Consider the following 23,129-nt stretch of genomic DNA (forward strand, 5'->3'; position numbering starts at 1 on the left):
CTTCCATGAACTAAATTTTAGTTTTGACGTAATCCTGCTAACACACAGACAGACAAAAAAATGCCGATGATTTTATTACATCCTTGGTGGGCACAACTAGGCCCTTTTATTACCTACTTTTTTAGTTTGATGTTTTTTGATTGAGTTCGCATTTAAAACATAAAACTGTACAATATTATCTTTTAAAAAACACTAAAATACCACCACATTAAATTAAATACTGAGGATAATGATAAAGTCAAATGATTTACTTATATTGAGTCTTCAGTTAAAACAAATTAAATAAAACAATTTTTTAATTGTGTGTATAAACATGTTCAAAATTCATTTTACATGTGTTCTGTAATTAAAAAGAAAATGCTCAAATGTATTCCCTGAAAACCTACTATGTCTTCCGATTTGATGTCTGTAGCCCAAAATGACAGAATGTTCCACTGTACTTTACATTGCATTGAATAAAGTTGAGTCTTTATGTGTGTGTGTTTCTACTGTTTGTTAGGAATAATAGTGCATTCAAGACATCGTAAAGTCTGAAATTTTGGGTATTCATTAGCTGTAAGCCATAATCATCAAAATTTAAACAAACTCAGCAGCTGAAAGAGTGCAGAATAAGGACATCTTAAAGAAAAATTAACAGGTCTGTGTGAGCCAGAATTCTTGCTGGTTGGTAGGTGATCGAAAACTTATTTCATGCAATAAAATGCAAATTAATGATTTAAAAATCATACAATGTGATTTTCTGACTTTTTTTTTTTATTCTGTCTCTCACAGTTGAAGTGTACCTACAATAAAAATTACAGACCTCTCCATTCTTTGTAGGTGGGAAAACTTGCAACCTCGACAGTGGATTAAATACTTAGTTGCCCCACTGTATAATATGAGTTTCACTTTTTTAATTGAATTACTGAAATAAATTAACTTTGATGATATTCTAATTTATCAAAACCTGTGTACCCAAATGAGAGTGTAACATCATGGCAAAATAACCACATACTGTACGTCCAAAAGCGTAACATCATGGCAAAATAACCACATACTGTACGTCCAAAAGCGTAACATCATGGCAAAATAACCACATACTGTACGTCCAAAAGAGCGTAACATCATGTCACAATAACAATTAGGTCAATGCATCCTCTGTGGCCTTCTCCTCTTTTAAAAATAATAGAAATAGTTCCCATAGCTTCTTAAAGTAGAATATTTATCTTATATCATAAATATGTTTGAGAGCTAGGGGATTTGACAATGTGGCTTGTAAACTGTCTGTAACAGCTTTCCATGAACTGGTTATGCTGTGTTTTGCTTAACAAATCAGAAAAGACATGCACATCCAAGATGTGTAAAAAAAAGGTGTGCTAGATCAAAAAAGAGAAAAAAAATCTGTACAACCTGAACACTCCCACACAAAAAGCTTTATTTAGATACAGATGGCAGTAGTGATGTTTCGGGTGCTGGCTGCCCTTCAGACATAATTAGTGCCATGACACACCTGCATATGTACTGAAACTAATTACTAATTGCCATCACCTGGCAAACAACCCAATGAAAAAATAAAAAGATAAACATCTTGTGGTTATCTTAGCATAAACAACAAAATACAAACATCAGGTATGAGCCATCATATAGTATTATACTGTTATCTGAAAGAAAAAAAAGAAAAAAAATATATATATATATATATACATCTCATACAAAATGGGAGCAAAACCAAAAGTGTTGAGTTTATATTTTTGTTGCATGTAAGTTAAGTAGCAGAGGTGGCCAAGTGGTTAATGCGCTTGGTTTTAGTGCAGAAGGTTCCGGGTTCAAATCCCACCATTGCCACATCTCTCCATGTAAAACCTGTGCCAATTCAACATGCAGATCCACCTTGGATTTGCTGTGGCAACCCCGAGTGCAAACAAGGGAGCAGCCGAAGGGACTTACTAGCAGAGGATACACTTTTTTTTTTTTTTTTACCCAGGGCAGTGGTGTTATTGAGAACCAGCAGGAGGCAGCAGAGAGTTGGACAGCCCGATTTTTTTTTTTTTTTTTACCTGTTTTTCATTATCACACACCTTGGTATTCTGTGCTTTATTCTGTTTTATCCATTTGGGCAGTGTCTCGATATTTTGCTCTGTGACAGCATCTGTAATATTTTTTAAGACTAAATCTAAGTCTTGAACACAATATAAAACGAAAAAGTATGCATGTATGTATTTATAGTTATTCATTTCAAATGACGCGATACCCACCGTTTATGACGTAGTGTTTGCTTTGAGAAGACAATTTGGTGGGTCACAGAATTTTGTGTAACACCGGAAGCAGTCAGGTCGTGAGCGCTTATTAGCACGAACCGGCAAAGAGAAGACCTCACCGGTGACCAAATCCACGGAATGAAACTGTTTGATACTTGTTTCCACTTGTCATCTACTTTATGGTATTATCTGTTCTGTTTTATCAGTTTCATCAGGTTTATGTTGCTAATTTGATACCTGTCGTTACCACTAGCTGCTTGTTGGCGAAAATAACGAACTACGCCGCTAGAACAGGTTAGCTAGGTGCTAATTCGTCATCCAGCTTTAGTAATATATATTTTATTTTTTTTTATAAGAAAATTTATTTATATAATATATTGGAAGCTGTTTTAAGACGTTATCACTAATTCTCGTGAGACATTTCGAAACAAAACGCTGGCTGACGTCGTTAATAGCAAACGTGCTAACAGTTAGCTTGCTGTTAAGCGACGCCCATAGCAGGCCTCACATTCCTTGACGAATGTCTTTCATCAGGCGCACTTAGGAATTTGTTGTACCTTTTAGTTGTTGTGGGGACTGGTTTAAAGTTAACAGTTCGAAGTTCTCACTAGCCGTGTTTACGTCCCGGTTGATGTGTTGTTCTTTGGTCAGGTTGTACTGTATTGTTGAACTGATTCAGTGTGCTGTCTTCACAGATTTCTCTGGTAAACATTTATACAAGTTTCTGAAGAGCCCAGTGTGACTCCAGAGAGTGTTTTTCCTGTGGAAGGAGGAGTCTGCTGTTTGTTTGACCTCAGTGTGCACGCTGCTCTACATATGTGTGTGACAATGGGGGACATCAGTGACCTGGACAGACAGATAGAGCAGCTCAGACGGTGTGAGCTCATTAAGGAAAATGAAGTCAAAGCGTTGTGTGCTAAAGCAAGGTAATAATACACACACACATACATGTTTCTGCTGATGTTTCCTAATAAGCCTGTTCAGCATCTTGGGCTGATGGGAAGGCATCGGGTTAAACAAATACACGTGCTTGACGGCGGACGCGTGATCAACATAATATCGCTCACTACTGCGTGCGGTAAATTGCATTTCTCATCAAAAGTAAGCATAATAAATGTAATAAAAATAATAAAAAGCACTGACAGCTGCGCACATGGCTTTGTTTGTCCCGATAGCCGCCAACCGGAATCGCGCGCCGCACATGCTTACTTTTAATGCTGGCTTATTTGCCATGCTTCCAGTCACCTCAAAGTCACTGGGTACTGGCTTTTTTTTTTTTTTTTTTTAACACAAGCTTAGGTAAAGACACTTGACCTGAATATGACTTATTACAATATCTCTAATTGCTTCCCTATTACAGTGTAATAACACGTATAGTGAAAAGGTTTGCAGCTGTAGTAAATTGTGTGTCAGTTTCACACAGTGAGGAATGCAGATATGTACTTGGTTGGAGTTCTGTATGGATGCACTGAGAACTGTATTTGGAATAAAAGTTTAATGTAATGGGTAAAAAAGATGGTAGAAATATCTGCTGTTTTCATAGGTCCCACAACTTAAACTGGATTGGGGCAGTTATAGGAATTACCCTGTTGCCTATCTGTGGCTGTGTTTCAATTTAGGAGCAACATCCTTTGAAGGTTGCACGCTACAGATAGATGATCAGTTTAAAAAAAATGTGTGTTTGTGTGTGTTGGGGGTGGGGGCAAATACAACTTTCAATTTGTTTTTGCTTTCTATTTGTTAAACAACTTGAAAAACAATGAAATCAATGATTTTTTTCCTGTGGTCCTATCTGGTATTTAAATATATTTTAAAATATAATAATACCCTGTTCCTTGCTATGGAAGTGCCATGAACACCTTGTTGCATCTCATCTGATTGCTGCAGCCTGGTCGTACTGAGTTCTCCTGGGCAGGCATACTAGGGCTGCAGCTATTGATTATTTTATTAATCGAGTATTCTATCAATTATTGTGGCGATCAGTTGAGTGATCGGATAAAAAGTACTTTTGCGTTTTTAAACATCATCAGTAGTCCAGGGCTGTCCCTACTAAACAATGGCACAATGTCGCTGTGCCAAAGTCTTGACATTTTGCTGAAATTGCAGTGGGATGTGGCTTTGTTTTGTTTTTTGTTTGTTTGTTTGTTTTTACCATTTTTAGATTTTTATTTATTTTTTTAAGGTTGGTGGACTGGGTCCCTGCGTGATTTAAAAAAAAAAAAAAATTTTATCCCTCTTTCTCTGTGCTTCAGCAGATGCATTTCAGCTGGAGGTTGAACATGCAAGCCTCGAGGTCGGTTTTTTAAAATTATTATTTTATTTAAGTTACAGCGTGTGCAAAGCGTTGTGTGTTGCCCAAAAAAACAAAATTAAAAAGCGAAACACTCAGTGAGTCTGCGCAAAACACAGAAGAAAGAGTGGACTTTTGCTGAGAGGGCCTTCTTTCAGAAACTGTTTATCAGTGTGGCAGGGGACGGAGCTGTGACTTGACCGGTGTGAGCGGAGTGCTGAGAGTCCCTCACACCAGGCAGAGAGAGACAGCTGCCGGGTGAATAGTCAATCCCCATGTAGAGCGGACTGTGTGTTTTTTTTAAACCAGACAAATACACTGGTTCACTTTAAATGCGCAGTAAGTGTATTTCAGATGATCAGCGTGGACTGACTTTCTCTTAAAAGGCTTTATTTTACTCCGTGTGTCGTGTTGGTAAGATGTAGCCTTTTGCGCTAAATTCATTCGCGTTTACACTGCATATGTGCATGCTCTACTTTTCTTCTGTTTTTTTTCTGGGGATGTTACAGCACCACAGACAGGCCTGGCATATGTATTACAACACTAAACAAAGCTTCGAGGCACACAATTTGCCTTGAACATTTTTTGTAATCGAATTATTCAAGTTACTCGACTAATCCTTTCAGCCCTAAGGCATGCTACTTGGAAAAAGATGGTTGTTCTGGAGCGCTGTGTTCTTGGTCACTGTGGCCCCACCTACGTTTGGCTCAGGATGGTGTGGGGAAGCCCTGATGCATGCACAGTCTTGAGCTCCTGATATTTTCGAGTGATTCTTTCCATGATCCTGATGTGCATGATGTCTGCACCAGACTAACTCTAGCAGAGCGCAAGGTGGCAAGGTGGTTACACCACTGGTAGCGCACTATATGAAGGTCTCCATGAAAGAAAGAAAGTCTAGTAAGGCATCTTTAAGGAGGATTAATTGGTGTTAGAAGAAGAAGAGGATCATATTTAACGTGGGTAACCAATGAAAGCACGAAGCTTGTTTCCAGAAGGGCCCACGTGTTAGGTTTATATGTATTATTTATATGCCTGTGCAGAGGTTTAACACTTAAATTCTGGTATTTCATCACAAATGATTTTGGATGTGAAATCACAGTATGTGATTGTTTAAAATTTTTATGTAAATTCTGTTTTGTTTGTAAAGCACAGTCTTCTGAAGTGCTCTTTAAATAAATGTGATTTGGTAATGCATGCAGGCAAGAACCCAGGACATAGGTATAATTTTGTGAGCTTGTTCAGGTATCTAGTTTTCTCAACTGTTTGTTTGGAAACACAGGCAGTAGAAACTTTGAAAGCTGAAGAGAGTAAAATGAGTGCTTTCAGTTAGTAGCATGCAAATATTTCAGCGACATGTTCAGAAGTGCCACCCAGTTTAGGAAAAGTTGATCTGCAACCGCGAGGTCTGGGCGGCTTTGCTTGAGCTGCTGCCCCCGCGACCCGACTCCGGATAAAGCGGAAGAAAATGGATGATCTGCAACCAGCAGTGATTATCTGTGCAATTAGCCTCATGTAGCAGGAAATTAAATGCATGGTAGCAGAACCGAAAATTGTTTATATTTAATATGTTTTCTTCCATTCTGTTTCCAGAGAGATTCTTGTTGAAGAAAGTAATGTACAGAGAGTAGACTCTCCTGTCACTGTGAGTAACAAGTTTTACTGGCTCGTTTTCTAAAGCTATGACTAGGGATGGGTATCGATAAGATTTTATCGATATTGATGCCATTATCGATTCTGTTTATCGATCCGATTCCCTATTGATTCCCTTATCGATACCTCTTGTGAACTGTGTACTAAAAGTAAGCTTTACAGGTTTTCTATGTATTTCATTGAGTCTTAAAGTAAATAAATATGAAATTGGTCACTGTATCCTTGATCTCTGGACATAAATAAAAATAAACAAAACGGTGTTTCGCTTTGAAGTTATTAATTCCGACTGGACTCTATCGTTCTAACTTGACTCAGCAGAGAGCCGCGCAGTGTTTGGAGCTGTGTGAACAGAACGGAGGATGATTCTCATTTCTTTCTCGCAAGAAGACAGGAGTCCCAGTTACTAACTTTAATCCACACAAAAGTGACTCACGATTTCACATATTTGGGAATGAAAGTGGTGAAAAACAAAAAAAGCTGAAACCCAAAATTACCCCCAAACACCACGTGCACAAAAATGTTTGAATTCTAGAAGTTCTGAAATGCAATCTGGGACTATTCCAGACAATAAACTGGAGTGAGTGCAGCATCCATTTAGTGAGAAAAAACCCAACTTTCCTTATTCAAATTCATTCCAGTAGTATTCTGCTCTTACTAGGATGCAGCAGTTTTCTAGCTTGGCAGATAGTTCTGGAGGAAATCACTGAAGAAATTAACACATTGAAAATATGGTTTGACCGAAACAAACGGTCATTAAACTTAAATAAGACAGGGATGAAATGGAGGAGTAAGAGTTACTAGGTGTTCACAGGAAACACTTATTTATTTATGTATGTATGTTCATTGTTAGTTGGTTTTATATTTTCTGTTTTTAATTCAGGTTCTTTTTGTCTCGTTCTGTAAAATTATATATAATCATTAGATTAGTTATTATTAGTTATTGTTGTGCTTGCTGTTATTAGTAATAAACAAAAATTAATTAAAAAAATATTACAATTTGTAATACATTTGACTCTTTACAACAAACGCTTGACAGCTGCAACTGCTTAATGCTAACTTAACATTGAAAATGCCATAGACATGCTAACGTGTTAGCATCGGTCTCGTTATAAAATACATCTATCAACTGTTTCAGAAGACCATAACAGGTCGGTTTAACATAAAGGTAAATAATACTCACAGCCATATGCTCTTTAGGGTTTTAGCGGGGGAAAGCGAAAGAAAAAATTAATCAACAAAGCAATGATCGAAGCACTGATTCGATCTGCGAATCACTGCTTCGATTGGTTCAAGGTTCAAAGGAAAGCCGCACTGCAGAAAAATTGATTACAGATCCGCTGCAGGGTCTGTAATCAATGTAGAGATATTATAATTTTCCTGACAAACACCCCCAAAAGCAACGGCCACTCTGAAGGACCGATAAGGGAATCGTTAAGTAAAAAGGTTATTGATTTTGTCTTTTTGTCTTTCTGATGCCTGATTTTGTTTCGGGAGTTGTGTTTGTGTTGGCGATCCTCCTGTCCTGTGCACCAACAGCAATTCTTGTATATTCGTCCGTGAATTGTTCTGTGAATTATTTCTGTCATTTATGTTTGTAGCATGGCCCAAGCAGAGGATCACCCCTTTGAGTCTGGTCTGCTTGAGGTTTCTTCCTCAGAGGGAGTTTTTCCTTACCACTGTTGCTCTGGGGGTTGGTAAAGTTAGACCTTACCTGTGTGAAGCGCCTTGAGGCAACTCTGTTGTGATTTGGCGCTATATAAAGGAAATAAATTGAAATTGAATTGAATGGAAAAATTGATTTCGGTGGATCGAACCATTTCTTAACGATACCTGAAAGGAACCGGTTCTCGATACCCATCCCTAGCTATGACTGATGGTATGTAAATGCAATGACATTTCTTATATTCTTCCTGATTTTAGGTGTGTGGCGATATACATGGTCAGTTCTATGACTTGAAAGAGCTATTCAGGGTAAGTTATTTATTTATTTGTTTGTTTGTCTTTGTTTACAGCACACTGATAAGAAATACACCACTGGCTTTGACCAGATCCTGACCTGCATATTTATTGTGGCTTTTTGTACACCGGAAGTCCTTTCTTGATGCAAACATACTCATTTATTTGGGCTTGGGACCGGCTTCCAGAATGTACTGGCTGCACACCCCATGTGGCCGAGTTGAATTTCTACATATCACGTAGAGCTAAAATTAAACAATTTTTAAATAATTTTAATATTACGGTTGATATTTATTACCACTGATCACAAATGGTTGTCTGTAGTGTTTTTCTGTAAATCAAGCATATTGACTTTTCAGGTTGAAATTTTTGTTGATTTTATTTTTGTGAGAGGAACAGTGGCGAAAGGGTGGAGAAAATAAATTCTGTTCTCCTGAGTTTAACTGTTTTTGTTTTATCTGACAGGTTGGTGGAGATGTTCCAGAGACAAATTATCTTTTTATGGGGGACTTTGTGGACAGAGGGTTCTATAGTGTGGAAACTTTTCTCCTCCTTCTAGCTCTTAAGGTACACTTGAGTTTTATTATCACTTATTCAATGAAATTAAGTGATGCCACATCTGCTTCAGTAGTTGTTTTTCTAGAGGGTGTATGAGATTTTTTGAGATATGAATGATTTTCTTTGTATCATTTACTTTCTTTGTTCCACCCTACTGTTAAGCAGTGACTGCTGAAACACTATGTAAAAGTTGCTATGTCCACAGTCACTACAATCACAGCCAATGTTTGTAACTCCTTCACCGTCGTCAAAGGTGTATTTTATTGCATTGCACTGTTGCAAATGTGTTTTCAAAAGGAAAGCTTTGAATAAAACAGTTTTCACCATAAACTTTGCAATGATCCTTGATATCTTACTAATAATGATTGTCGACTCTCTGTGGCCGTTTGATACCATCCCCGAGGGATATACAGTAGCGTTCAGAATAATAGTGCTGTGTGACTAAAAAGATTAATCCAGGTTTTGAGTATATTTCTTAGTTACATGGGAAACAAGGTACCAGTAGATTCTCACAAATCCAACAAGACCAAACATTCATGATATGCACACTCTTAAGGCTATGAAATTGGGCTATTAGTAAAAAAAAAAAAAAGTAGAAAGGGGGTGTTCACAATAATAGTAGCATCTGCTGTTGATGCTACAAACTGAAAACTATGATGTTCAAACTGCTTTTTTAGCAGCAGAAAAGCATGTTCAACAGGTGCTGGCTTCATCCTTAAATAGGGGACACCTGATTCACACCTGTTTGTTCCACAAAATTGACAAACTCACTGACTGAATGCCACACTACTATTATTGTGAACACCCCCTTTTCTACTTTTTTTTTTTTTTTACTAATAGCCCAATTTCATAGCCTTAAGAGTGTGCATATCATGAATGCTTTGTCTTGTTGGATTTGTGAGAATCTAGTGAATCTACTGGTACCTTGTTTCCCATGTAACAATAAGAAATATACTCAGAACCTAGATTAATCGTTTTAGTCACATAGCACTACTATTATTCTGAACACTACTGTAGGGTTCAAACTCTCCCTCAATACAAATCATGTCCTACAGGGTGTTCAGGGTATTCAGAGCTCAATTCTTGTCTCCCTTGTTCCCTTGGGAAGATAGGGATCTTTCCCCCATGCTTTAAGTATAGGATTGTTGTTGTTGTTGTTGTGTTTTTTTTTTTTTACTACAGACAACTCTGGAAAACAGGATGTAACTGTTGATATTTTAGATCTTTGGCTTTTACTGCTATGGAGCTGCACCTTGCATAGCGGTCCAGTATGGTGCAGTACATGTTAAAATCTCAAGTTTCTGTTTGTTGTTAAATATTACACTGCAACAAATTGTTTGGCTGTGTGCTGCCAGGAGCTACTGAACTACAGTTTACAACAGAAGCCTTATCGACACTAGCTCCATCTTATAAGCCAGCAGTCCCCAACTTTTTTTGCATTATGGACCAGTTTCACACAAGACAGTTTTACCACTGACCACGGGATGCATAACAAAATACAATAAAGTGCATAATATATAATATGATTATTACATATATAATGTAAATGCAATTATATGGAACATAAGTTATGTTTTTACTTTTTATTCAATAAATGTTTTTTCATATATACCATGCAATTCAACTCACCATAATGCAAAGTCAGTGGGAGCCCTGAGCTTGTTTCCCTGCGATGAAACGGCCCCATCCCTGTGTGTGTGTGTGTCTTTCTTTCTCTTTTCTCCAAAAGCTTGTCATTTAATATAGAGTGCTTTGTGAATCACCTGTTGTGATGAACCCATAACTTAAGTAGGACTCTAGGTATTTTCTTTTAAATGCACCTTTATTTTTGTTGCCAGTCTTAGTCTTCTGTCAATAGTCTTTCCCCCTTTTTAAAGACATTCTCTAGCAATGTTTTTTGGGATTGGGTGGGCTTGCCTATGCATGAGGAAAAACTACAATTGTGCCAAATGCGGGTAGAGACACGGATAGTAGTAGTCATTTTTCCAAAATAAAATACCCTGCATAAAATATAAAAATTTTAGAAAGTTTTTGTTCTTTCTGTGTGTCCCGTGCCAAATAATCCATGACCCGGTTAGTTGCGGCCCCTGTGCAATGCCACTGAAGCAATTTATCTGAAGGGTGGGGTTGTAGATGGCTTCTCTTGTGCCTTGACACTTGCATGAATTTGATCCCTGCACTGGCACACAGTCTGGCATGCCAGTGAGTAATCACACCATAAACTGTGCATGAACTGCGCGCCAGTGCGCAAAGAAAATTTTTAAATGTTCAAAACTTCTGAGCAAAACTTCAGAAACGTGTCCATGTACATTGTTTATTGTCCACTTAGGGAGCATAGCAAATGGGTGGCCACTAGTTTATGTAATCATGATATACGTATATAATTAATCGTCACATTGGGACAGGCTGAATCCGTTTTTCTCCTGAGTTCATCAGAAAATAGCCAATATCCAGACATGCTGCAGGTTTGGTTTGTGAAGTCTCCCCATTCACGTGTTTTTTGCCTTGCCCCACAGGTGCGCTATCCAGACCGGATTACCCTGATCCGGGGAAACCACGAGTCCCGGCAGATCACACAGGTCTATGGCTTCTACGATGAGTGCCTTCGGAAATATGGTTCAGTCACTGTCTGGAGATACTGCACTGAGATTTTTGACTACTTGTCCCTTTCTGCTATCATTGATGGCAAGGTGAGATTTCAGCCCAGTCTTCTTTTTGATCATGAGCAATTTATGTGCGACTGTCTGTCTGTCTATCGCGCTCTCTATCTAATACAACAAATGATATAATATATAAATAATAATTGATGAATAGTGACTTAATCACAACCAAACTCCATTTTATAAAGGTAAATTGTCCTCAAGTGCGATACTTACTTAGCTTTAATACTTTGCATTCTCCTCTGTCTTTCAGATCTTCTGTGTGCATGGTGGCTTGTCTCCCTCCATCCAGACACTGGACCAGATCCGAACCATTGACAGAAAGCAGGAAGTGCCCCATGATGGGCCCATGTGTGACCTCCTGTGGTCAGATCCTGAAGGTATAGAGACATGCACTTAAGCCCTTTTTAAAAAGCAGCATTGTTGGATCACTATATTACAGATCATTTATGCTCTACAGCAAAAGTATGCAATATGTAAGTATATAGATAGTGAACAGCTTATATGATTTGGTTGTGAAAAAATGTCAGATTTATTTTATTTATTTAATCCTTGTTACACAGTTTCCATCATTTCTACACTGGAGGGAATATTCCTATACAGTAGTACATTTCTCAACAAAGGCTAAATAACTGGTATTTTGAGGTCACAGTTGACTGTATCTTATCTATGTTGTAATACCCCATGTGATCGCTTTCAGACACCACAGGGTGGGGGGTGAGTCCCAGAGGTGCTGGCTACTTGTTTGGGAGTGATGTGGTGGCCCAGTTCAACGCTGCTAATGACATTCACATGATCTGCCGAGCTCACCAGCTGGTTATGGAGGGATACAAGTGGCACTTCAATGAGACTGTGCTCACTGTGTGGTCAGCACCCAACTACTGTTACAGGTAGGAAGAAGCACATTGTAGGTCCGTGATGGAAAAATGAATTACTTTGTCGCACCACCACGTGGGTGTATGATTTGCATAAGATAAGTTGTATGCTTCTTGCTTTGAGGCATACAATATATTTGTTTGATTGTGCTGCATTCTTTGCCAGAGTTTAATTAAATGGTCAGACTTGACTTTTTTTTATGCATGTGGTTACTACTATTATATATCCTAACACATTTTGTATGAAGTGGTGCAGTCAGAAATTCTTGTGCTGCAGAGCATGGTATGTTTTGCCCCTATAACTGGTTTGTGTCTGTCCAGATCTTTACTTGAATCATGAGATGTTAATATGCCACTTTATAAAGCATACCTTTTGCAGATTAGATGCATTTGTGCCCAGGACTGTCTTTCCTTCATTATGGCAAATATTCCTCAGGATGCTGGATGCATTCTTCTGAGATTTGGGGTCATTAATGACATAATGGCATCATGCACCTGCAACACAGTTGCACCACCAACTACAACTATGCTTTCATGTTTATACTAAATTATGGTGCTACCTTCTGAATGTTATGGTGGAATTCAGGATTTATCAGACCAGGCAGTTTTAAAAAATTTGTTTGTACTGTTGCTCACTGGGTCTTTCTTTGTTTTTGGACCATCCTTTTTAGGCCCTAGAGATGGTTGTCTGTATAAATCCCAGTAGATCTGCAGTACATGGAAAAACTCAAACCAGCCTGTCTGACACAAACAACTGTGCTACATTCATAGCTAAACCTGATTTATGCATCTCTGCAGCTCTGTACCCACACAGAGCCCTCTGTCATTGCAGGGGTCTTGCCAGCATTATAACAGCGTAATGGCCTGTTACACTGCTGCCTGAAAAAATTACGCTGCAGTTGGGCTTATGCTGTTTCTGAGAGTGTAGTGGGAAAATTATCTTTTTTTTTTTTTTTTTTTTTTTTTTTTCCCCATCAACCTCAGTCAAAGCCATTTAAAGGTGGCAATCGTGACTCAGTCAAAGCCATTTAAAGGTGGCAATCGTGACTCAGTCAAAGCCATTTAAAGGTGGCAATCGTGACTCAGTCAAAGCCATTTAAAGGTGGCAATCGTGACTCACTTTTCTCCTGATTAAAGTTGCTACGGACTATCGTCTGTTATTGTGGGCAAGATAACAGAATCATCTGCCTTTTCACACCATAGGTTTTGGGTTTGTTTTGTTTTTTTTTTTGTTGTTTTTTCCATTCCTCAAAACATGCCTCTTGTACAGCTGCTAAAGTTCTCCTTGCAGTGAGCCACGCACAGAGTGCCACAGGCTAGGGGAGACTGTGGGCAGCTTCTCTAGAAGATTTTTAAATTTATAACCCTCTGAAACACTGTCGCTTGCATTTTGAGAGACAGATTTTGTGAAGTAAACCCATAGGTTTTTTATGTTTGTTACAGCCTTACTTTAAAGCCTAAAGAAATGAGACATCAGACCGAAACACAGAACAGTGTAGGCAAGTCAGCAACATCAGAACTGGTAATTTATAATTTATTAAAGAAAAACCTTATAGGTTTTTTTCTTACATTAAATAATTTGTAATTAAAATAGTTTTAAATTTAGAAATCTTTGTAAATTAAAACCATAACTTATCTGTTGTTGTTTTGGGTAAAATTATTTGATTGACATGATAATGAACCTTGGACATTTATTTTTAGCCAAAATAGCATGAAAAGTAATGTGTACATTTTTAAGTCTGGCAGATTCCTTCATTCATATCTGCATTTCAACCGTGAAAAAAGACACCGTAAATAAACATAAATATTTATTATAAACACAACAGGGGATGATGTAATGACTGCAGTGTGTTTGTTCATTAGGATTTCTCAATGTGACATAAAACTCATGATTAAATCATTTTTTTAATGTAGTCATTTCAACATTAAATTACATCCTTATTGACTGTGTGATTGCTATCAATGTTGTAATCAGGACAGTAATTACTAAAATATGAATTTCACTATTCTAGTGATTGTGAATGTTTTAAAATTATGCACAGTAGGGGCAGGGCTTCTTCTACCTGTGCAAATGTTTTTTGTTTTTTTTTTAAAGACCAGCAAAAACCTGTTTTCCCCAGGATGCCAGCAGAAACCTGTCTAAAACCAGTTTAGTCAGTTTAGCGCATCTAAAACTGGCAAAACCTACAAAGCCCTTGGTGAAAATCTTTGAAGTCCTTGTATAAATTTGCATTTATATGTCATATACTCACTGTGTATCTCTGGAGCAGGGGTGGTGGCCAAGTGGTTACTGCACTTAGTTTCAGTGCAGAAGGTTCCTGGTTCAAACCCCACCCCTGCCGTATTCCTCAATATAATGTGGAGTTGCATCAGGAGGGCATCCGGTGTAAAACATGTCAATTCAACATGCAGATCCACCTCAGATTTGCTGTGTTGACCCCGAGTGCAAACAAAGTGCAGCTAAAGGGAATTACTTTTACTCACTGTGTACTACCTGTACATCAAATACCGTATTTTCCGGACTATAAGTCGCACCACCCACTTTATCCATTATAAAGAAAAATAAACCATAAATAAGTCGCACTGGACTATAAGTCGCATGGACATACGGGTATGTTAACTTCACATGAAAAGTTCAGATGATAATATTCTGACGGCTACCGTTTTCGGATGCATATTTCACCAGTCGTAACTTGTAATCTGCAGAGTATGATTTTCTTTTTGGTGGCATTTTTTCGGGCCTTCTCCGTTGTCTTGTTAACAGTAATGTTGAAATTGTTATTTTTCTATGGTAGTCATAAGTCGCAGGAACAGTCAGTAATGTTGAAATTTTTATTTTTCTATGGTAGTCATAAGTTGCAGGAACAGTCACACAAGCCTTGAGTGCCCTCTCGTGAGCTGCATTTTACCTACGGATATGTTTGTATTTTGCAGACTACATTGCGAGCCAAACCATAACCCGCACCATTGCTGAACGGTTCTTTTCTAACATAATACCCGCTGTGGACCATAGTACGCACCAGGTGTCAGCTGCCGATGTTCGTGTAGCACCTACCTGCGCAGCTCATGACCTCCCCATGGTGTCAACGCCATCTCCTTCCAAGTGCAGACGCTAATCCTCTGCCGTCGCCCACCCAGTGCTTCCACGCAGCTCTCAGCGTCAACTTAAACACTCTGCTCACACTGATATCCAAGGGTTGAAGCTGTTTTGTTAGCCCTCCCGGAATAACAGCAAGCACCGTGTTCGTCTGCTTCACACGCTGTTTCACAATCATTGTCTGGGTGAGGTGAGGAATACGCATCCAATGTTCTGTTCTCTGATTGGTTATCGCGACCAGCGTGACCTATAGGGCAGCCGCCATACTACAGTGCCCATGATGCATTGCATTTCCGTTTCTGGTGGCCATTTGAAAACATAGAGCGACTCTGTCACGTAAAATTGTTTTATTAATGTAAATTAATTGAGAATCTGCCGGTATATTTTTCATTTATAAGTCGCTCTGGAGAATAGATCGCACCCAAAACAAAAAAGTGCGACTTATTGTCCGAAAAATACGGTACCTGTTTAATTGTAGAATGGTTTACTAGCTATTTCTAATGTTGCAAAAATTACAATTAGATCAGTTTATGGAGAAGGGACAAATATTAGTATTATTAATGTTGTTAATATTATTAATAATGTGCAAATTCATTGATAACACTTGTTTTAGAATGTTTTATAAAACCCTCCTTAATATAAGTAATGCAGTTACATCATAATTAATAACATTCCAATTTAATTTACTGTCAGTATGATTTGAAAGAAATCACCAGTTGGAAATTGTAATCCTAATTGATAACAGCACTATACAGTTGAGGTGTATGACTGCGGATGTCTCCTCTGCATTACCACATGAAACATATTTTTGTTGTCAAATTAGCCCATGTTTGAGTGGATCAAAGGATCACACTGCTTTTGAAGTAGGTGTGATCGTCAGGATTGAGGGAAAGATTAATGCAGCAATGTACAGATATATCCTGGATGAAAACCTGCTCCAGAGCGCTCTTGACCTCAGACTAGAGGACAGTTGATATTTTAGCAGGACAATGACCCTAAGCACACAGCCAAGATATCAAAGGAGTGGCTTCAGGACAACTATGTGAATGTCCTTGAGTGGCCCAGCCAGAGCCCAGACCTGAATCTGAACATCTCTGGAGAGATCTGAAAATGGTTGTGCACCGACGTTTGTGGCATCATATTCACGAAGACTTGAGGCTGTAATTGCTGTCAAAAGGTGCATAAGTATTGAGCAAAGCAAAGATGACCAATGTAATGTGAAAATTAACAGAAAAAGAATTCAGAAACTGAAAAAGTTGGGGGGGGGGGGGATCTGACAACCCAAAAAACTTTGATTCAAGTGCATGAACTACATACATACTCCTGACATTTGATCATGTCTAATTTAGCTTATACATAAAAATGGTAAAGGGACTGCATTTATATAGCGCTTTTCCATCTGCATCAGACACTCAAAGCGCTTTACAATTATGCCTCACATTCACCCCGATGTCAAGGTGCTGCCATACAAGGTGCTCACTACACACCGGGAGCAATAGGGGATTAAAGGCATTGCCCAAGGGCCTGTTTGTCTTTGTGAATAGCCTGTAACCCACAATTTTTCATATATCATTATGAAATTTTTACAGAGACTTCATAGCCTGACAAGAACTGATTCAATTTTTAAAGGTCATAGGTCAAAGATCAACATCGGGGAAAAATCTTGAAAATTGGAAAAATCCCTCTCCTTTAACATTGAACAAATTTTCAAAAAATCGTAACTGTCAAAGAAGATCACATTTCTTTATATTTGGGAGCATTATATAGGATGGTATCCTTTATCGACTGACATAGTGATCCGCATTAGAGATTCTTTTTTTTTTTGCCATTTAAATTTAACATTGAAATCCCATTTAATGTATATTTTACATTATATCTTAAACCTGCCCCAATCACTTTCATATGTGAAAGTGATGTGCAGACTGACACTCACTATTGCCTGACAAAGTCTGGCAACGTCTTTCCACGTCTACCTACTCAAGTCGCACCAGATTATTTATTTTATTATTTTCCTCCGGGTGCTCTGGTTTCCTCCAGATCCAAAGACATGCAGGTTAGGTGGATTGGAGTCTTTAAATTGTCCGTAGGTGTGTGTGTGTGGGTGTGTCTGTGCTTGTTTGTCTGTTTGTGGCCCTGCGACAGACTAGCGTCCTGTCCTGGGTGTACCCCGCCTCGCACTCTGACTGCTGGGATAGGCTCCAGCCCCCCGCGACCCTTAATTGGACTAAGCGGTAGAGGATGAATGAATTATTATTATTATTTTGTAGAAGTGGTGCATTTCAGCTCTTGATTGGAGTTAATTGCATGGGAATGGAAAAGGGAGAGTGAACAATGGATGTTGATAATTACATTCTGGACTCACACGCCATTCCAAATCATTATAGAAATTTTGCATAATTTGTTGCCACCCTTGAAAAATGTCAGCTACCTATTTTATAAACACTACCCAATCTAGAGCCTGTTTAACTCCATGGGCAATGTGCTAGTTTTGCATTATACTATATATCGTATCTCAAACAAAAGTGCCTCAATCACTCTCATTTGGGACAGGGTGGTGCAAACTGGCACTCTCAATGAATAGACTAAGTTTGATCCGCATCTGATCTGTATTGCGGATTTAGCGGGTTTTTGATTTTAACATTGAAAAGCCCTTTTAATCTTTATTTTGTACTATATTTTAGCTTCTGAAAAGCCACTTCTGCTAGGACTTTGACTTTGAAAATTTATTCCAAGGTAAAACTTTGTGAAATTGGAAACTAGTGTTGTGCCCTCTATGAGCGCGGTGCTGTAGTTTATTTCAAGATATGTATGTCTTCTTTTGAGACTAATGCTCTGATTTCTGTCAACAATTAGATGTGGCAATGTGGCTGCCATCCTGGAGCTTGACGAGCATCTACAGCGGGAGTTCATCATATTCGAGGCAGCACCACAGGAGACCAGAGGCATCCCCTCTAAGAAGCCTGTTGCTGACTATTTCCTGTGATGTGTTTTAGCAGCCAGCCGTGATGTGTTGACACTCTCAGCACCATTTCCCACCAGCCACCCTCCATCCTGATGTCGGACAGTTCTGTTAGCCTGAACTCGCAGCAGTCGGACAGAAAACCTGCTGAGTTGTTGAACTTTAGCTCGAAGAGCTGGATTGTTTAGTTTTGTTTTTTTGTTTGTTTTTTTGCCACACCATACTGTCCAAGCGTGACCGAGCGGTTACTGTGGAAAGTTTTAGGGGTGAGCTGGAAACTGGAACCATGACTGTTGTGAATTCTCCTCTTTTATAAAATGGCCATGCTGTTTTTATTTCCCCATTTCCTCTGCCTTCTTCCATTTAAATCTGTTGTCCTACTATCTTCACGTTGTACATATGTCTTCAGTTTCTGCCAGATCCCCCCCCACCACATAACGTACATTGTCTTAGTTTTAATTATGTTGGAAGGAGTTAGATTTTGGGTTTTTTTTATCGTTATTTCAAGATAAGCCGATGTAGGACATTTCAATATTTATCACTTTATAAATTCCTTCACTTTGATTTGTTAAAGTGTGTGTGTGTGTGTATATACACACACATGTATATACATACACACACACATATATATATATATATATGTGTGTGTATATATACATACACACACTCACACTTTTTTGTATAATTGTTGCTGCCAGAATTAAATGCCTCCCTCCACTAATGTTTAACTGTCATCTGTATAACATTATTTAGCATAACCAGTGCTGGTGCACAACACCATCAAAAATAAATGCAGGAAAGTGAATGACTGGTCAAAAGAGTCTATATTCACTATTATTTTCTGTCCTAATGCCTTTTAATTTGAAAATTTCTGTAGGTATGTCAGTTGTGATATTGTGGGAATAAAGTTTTGTATCAATGCTGATATATTTTCAGTAGTGATTTAATGATAAATGCATGCTGACAATAGGTAGGTTGTTTGGTGTACTGCACCCTGAACTGAAGTCGTGGCTGCTCTTGTGGGATTGCACAGTTTTAGAACTACAATTCGGACTTCAGTTATCCTTTATAGCTTTTGATTTGCAGAACAAATTTGGCCATGTTCATGTAACATAATTCCATTCCATTCTTTTCTTGACAACAGTGGATTATAAATACAGGATGTGTGCCCACCACCACCTTACCAAGCCTGTGGATGATATCGCAGTATCTTTAGTAAAGCTTTATCAAAGAACTTGTTCTTTTTTCATGAAATAGTGTGTGACTGAAGATCAAGATCTAAAAACTAAACTACAATCTAAAAAGTTTTCTCTGTTAAAGGTGAGCAGAAATGAAGTAGACACCCCTTTAAGAAGATATAAAATAAAAAGCTACAGTCGTTTATCTGGGCACAGTGTGATGCTGTTGGGAGTCTTACACTATTGGATTTGAGCAATTTTAGACTTGTAAATGTAAGACAACTTATTCTGTCATTACATCATTTTTAACATTTTATGTGCATATCGAACATGATTTATACTGATGCACATCTTAATTTCCCCTCATAAACTAAAGTCCTTGTTTACTTTGGGCATTCATATGCAAGGTTGAGTAGCATTACTTTGAAAGAATACATGTGGATTACATGTATGTATGTACATACATTTGGATTACTTGTAATCTGATTACTTTTGGATTACATTTCAAAGTAATCTTACCCAACCCAATCATGGTGTCCTACAGGAGTAATAATTCGCAAAGACTGCAACACTTAACATTTTGTCTAAAACTGGCTGCTGATTGGTGAGATATGGCTTCTTTGTGTGGGATTTTCATTCTTTTACATATTTTGATGTGACATCTGAAGCCATGTTTCTTCTTTTGGAAAATCTGACATTTGAAGACCGGCCCACAGACCTCCACTGAGACAATTGGACATTGTTTATTACATCTGCCAAGGGCGTAATAAAATCATCAGTGTTTATTTATCTGTGAGCAGGATTATGTCAAAACTACACAGATTTTGTTGAACATTTCGCCACAGATAGATACTAGGCCATGGACTCCATTAAATTCTGGAGATGATCAAGATTTCACTTTCTATAGGCTTTTAAGGATTGCAAAACTATGAAACTACTTCACAGATTCTCACCAGATTTGCACCACAGATAGATATTAGGACATGGAAGACTCCATTAAATTCTGGATGTGATCTGGATCAGTATTTTACTTTGTAGACTCTTATGTATTATGTTGAAACATTTATAAAGCGCTTTACAGCACCGACTGGTGTCCAAAGTGCTTAACATTAAAAACAAATTGACAAAAATAAAACACATATAGAATAAAATTTTAAAACAGCATATAAAAAACAGAACGTCACCACCCCACTAACTGTTAAAAGCCAGTTTAAATAAATAAGTCTTTAACTTAGATTTAAAAAGTGCTAGGTCAGGAATAGTATGTAACTCAAGAGGTAGCTCATTCCACAGTCTGGGGCCAGCTACCGCGAAAGCATGATCACCCCAGCGTTTATATCTTGACCTCGGAACATCTAAATAAAGCTGGTCAGACGCCCTTAATGTCCTACTGTAGGTGCGCAAAGTTAAAATTTCAGACAAGTAGGGAGGTGCAAGTCCATAAATAGCTTTAAAAACAAACATTAGAATTTTAAAATCAATTCTAAAATGAACTGGAAGCCAGTGGAGTGAGTACAGGACGGGCGTAATATGCTCACGGAAAAGTGTTTGTTAAAAGACGAGCAGCAGCATTCTGCACCAATTGGAGACGTGCAAGAGACGACTGATTAATGCCAGAATAAAGTGCATTACAATAATCAAGTCTGGAGCTGATGAAAGCATGAATGGCTGCCTCAAGATCACGTCTACAGAGAAAGTGAAACTACATGGATACAACATCATGATATAAAACCAAGATCAGGAAGACACTATTGTGAATTAAATATCACATTGCAACATTTTCATCAGGCGGATCATTCTGTATGCAATTATTGCATTGTGTTTCTGTGAAGGCTCTCAGTTGTCCAGGTGGTTTCCATAGTAAAGAAGCTTGACTCTTTGACTGGACTGGGTTGCTTGATGCGAGGACGTTTCTCTTCAAATCGCAGAAGCTTCTTCAACTAAAATTCTTGCTCTGGTAGTCTGACTTCTGTCTTGACTCTGAACAAACAGATGTCACAAAAGCTGGAGTTTTAAACCTAACCAGACCCCTCCTACCGAGAGGCAGACTGCTATGGCTAGTGACTAAACAATTGCTTTAATTAGCTATTGTGTTCTAGTTAGCGCCCTCCTAATGACAGGGTAGCTGTCCCTCCTAACAATGGGACTGACGCCTCTCCTGACAAGTCTCCTGATGATGTGAATGACTCATTACCATGAACAATAGACTGAAACTGCTCTGACCTGAGTACCCCATTGTAAACAGGGGACAAAGTGTGTCTCAGACCCCTTCCCGGTTAAGGCTGGGTTTCAACTCTTTCACATACAATCCCTCCTTCACCCCTCTCTCAAACCATTTCTTCTCTCTGGCTAAGATTTTAATTTCCTTGTCCTCAAATGTGTAGTTAGTGTCTTTAAGGTGGGGATGAACTGCAGACTGAGGTCCACCGGCGCCCTCTCTGCGGTGTTGGTATAGCCTTTTGTGTAACGGCTGCTTAGTCTCACCTATGTAGTGTTTGTTGTGTTGCATTGCATTGCATTGTGTTGTGGAATCTGGATCCAGGTCACGATCGGCTGTGAGTCACATTATTTTGAGTCCTTGTCAACCCTTGCTGGACATCAGAACTCTTGGAATGCTCTTGTTTTTTAATGGAATGCTGAGAAAATACTGCAGTACAGTAGTGGGGAAAGTACTCACATATTTTACTTAAGTACAAGTAATGCTGCTCTTTAGAAATTAGGGGTAAATCCAGTATTTCAGATTAGTATTGGTCTGATGGCCAAAGTTACTGTATGTGATCTTGGAAAAACAATATCTGAGCTGAATCCCGAGTAGAGTAGATATTTGTTTTAACCATTTTAGTTGATATTTTGCTGGATAAGTAGGTTGGCGAAATACATCCCGCCAAATGTATTTATTAATAGATTAGTTGTTTTTAAAGGTAAAATGTTTGGTAGAAATTGGTATCACCACATAATGAGGTTTCCAGTATCAGACCAGACAAAGTATGTCAGTTATGTACTCTTACAAAAGGACCAGAGCTGAAAATCTTAAGTCAAAGCACAGATGTATTAGCAATAAAATATAAAATACCTAAGTACTTATTATGCAGAGAGGGCCATTTTCAGATTAATGATGATTATATTGATAGATCATATTTCCTCTTGTAAGTAAAGCTATTTTCAATTTATATATTATATATATTACTGTACATGTTGGGCAGATTAAGTTTCCACCGTGCAATAAAGCCTACTGATATAATTTATGGTGATATTTTGTGTTGCTATCTACGGGGTAAAGAACTAATGCTGGAGTGAAAAGTGCAGTGTAAAATACAGGTACCTCAGTTTCTGCTTGGTTGAATATTTGTACTGGAAATTCCAGCATTTTTTTTTTCGGGTAATCGTGTGTTAATTAACCTGATGGAACTTGCACAATCACGAGTTCTCGTCCAACGAGTATCACGGCGAGTTTGTCGAGTTCAGGAGCAGCTCGTTTCTCTCATTCTCTCTCTCTCTCTCTCTCTCTCTCTTTCTCTTTCTCTCTCTCTCTCTATCTGTCGCTCTCTCTTTCTCTCTCTCTCTCTCTCTCTCTCTCTCTCTATCTCTCTCTCTCTCTCTCTCTCTCTCTCTCTCTCTCTCTCTCTCTCTCTCTCTCTCTCTCTCTCTCTCTCTCTCTCTCTCTCTCTC

The 23,129-nt window shown here is 38.4% G+C and overlaps 1 protein-coding gene across 2 annotated transcripts; it reads left to right on the plus strand.

Moving 5' to 3' along the window:
• The first annotated feature begins 2,268 nt into the window (after positions 1-2,268).
• LOC117527381 (serine/threonine-protein phosphatase 4 catalytic subunit B) lies at positions 2,269-18,715 on the plus strand. Of its 2 annotated transcripts, none has more exons than XM_034189696.1 (9): positions 2,269-2,419; positions 2,933-3,163; positions 6,118-6,169; positions 8,098-8,148; positions 8,599-8,700; positions 11,208-11,381; positions 11,605-11,731; positions 12,052-12,241; positions 18,177-18,715. In XM_034189696.1, exons 2-9 carry the CDS (start codon positions 3,054-3,056, stop codon positions 18,304-18,306), a joined length of 936 nt encoding a protein of 311 aa, XP_034045587.1. In that variant the 5' UTR covers positions 2,269-2,419; positions 2,933-3,053; the 3' UTR covers positions 18,307-18,715. The 2 variants fall into 2 exon arrangements, with proteins under 2 accessions (XP_034045587.1, XP_034045588.1); XM_034189697.1 differs by having other exon boundaries at positions 2,351-2,419; positions 3,007-3,163.
• Positions 18,716-23,129: the final 4,414 nt, after the last annotated feature.

The sequence above is a fragment of the Thalassophryne amazonica genome, chromosome 16, assembly GCF_902500255.1.
Source record: "Thalassophryne amazonica chromosome 16, fThaAma1.1, whole genome shotgun sequence".
NCBI classification, from domain to species: Eukaryota; Metazoa; Chordata; class Actinopteri; order Batrachoidiformes; family Batrachoididae; genus Thalassophryne; species Thalassophryne amazonica.

Bases quoted from the DNA above. Each gene is read 5' to 3' on its own strand.
- LOC117527381 (XM_034189696.1), top strand. From the start codon at position 3,054: ATGTGTGTGACAATGGGGGACATCAGTGACCTGGACAGACAGATAGAG. The intron at 6,170-8,097 runs GTGAGTAACAAG...TCCTGATTTTAG, and splicing joins GAGTAGACTCTCCTGTCACT to GTGTGTGGCGATATACATGG. The intron at 11,382-11,604 runs GTGAGATTTCAG...TCTGTCTTTCAG, and splicing joins CTGCTATCATTGATGGCAAG to ATCTTCTGTGTGCATGGTGG.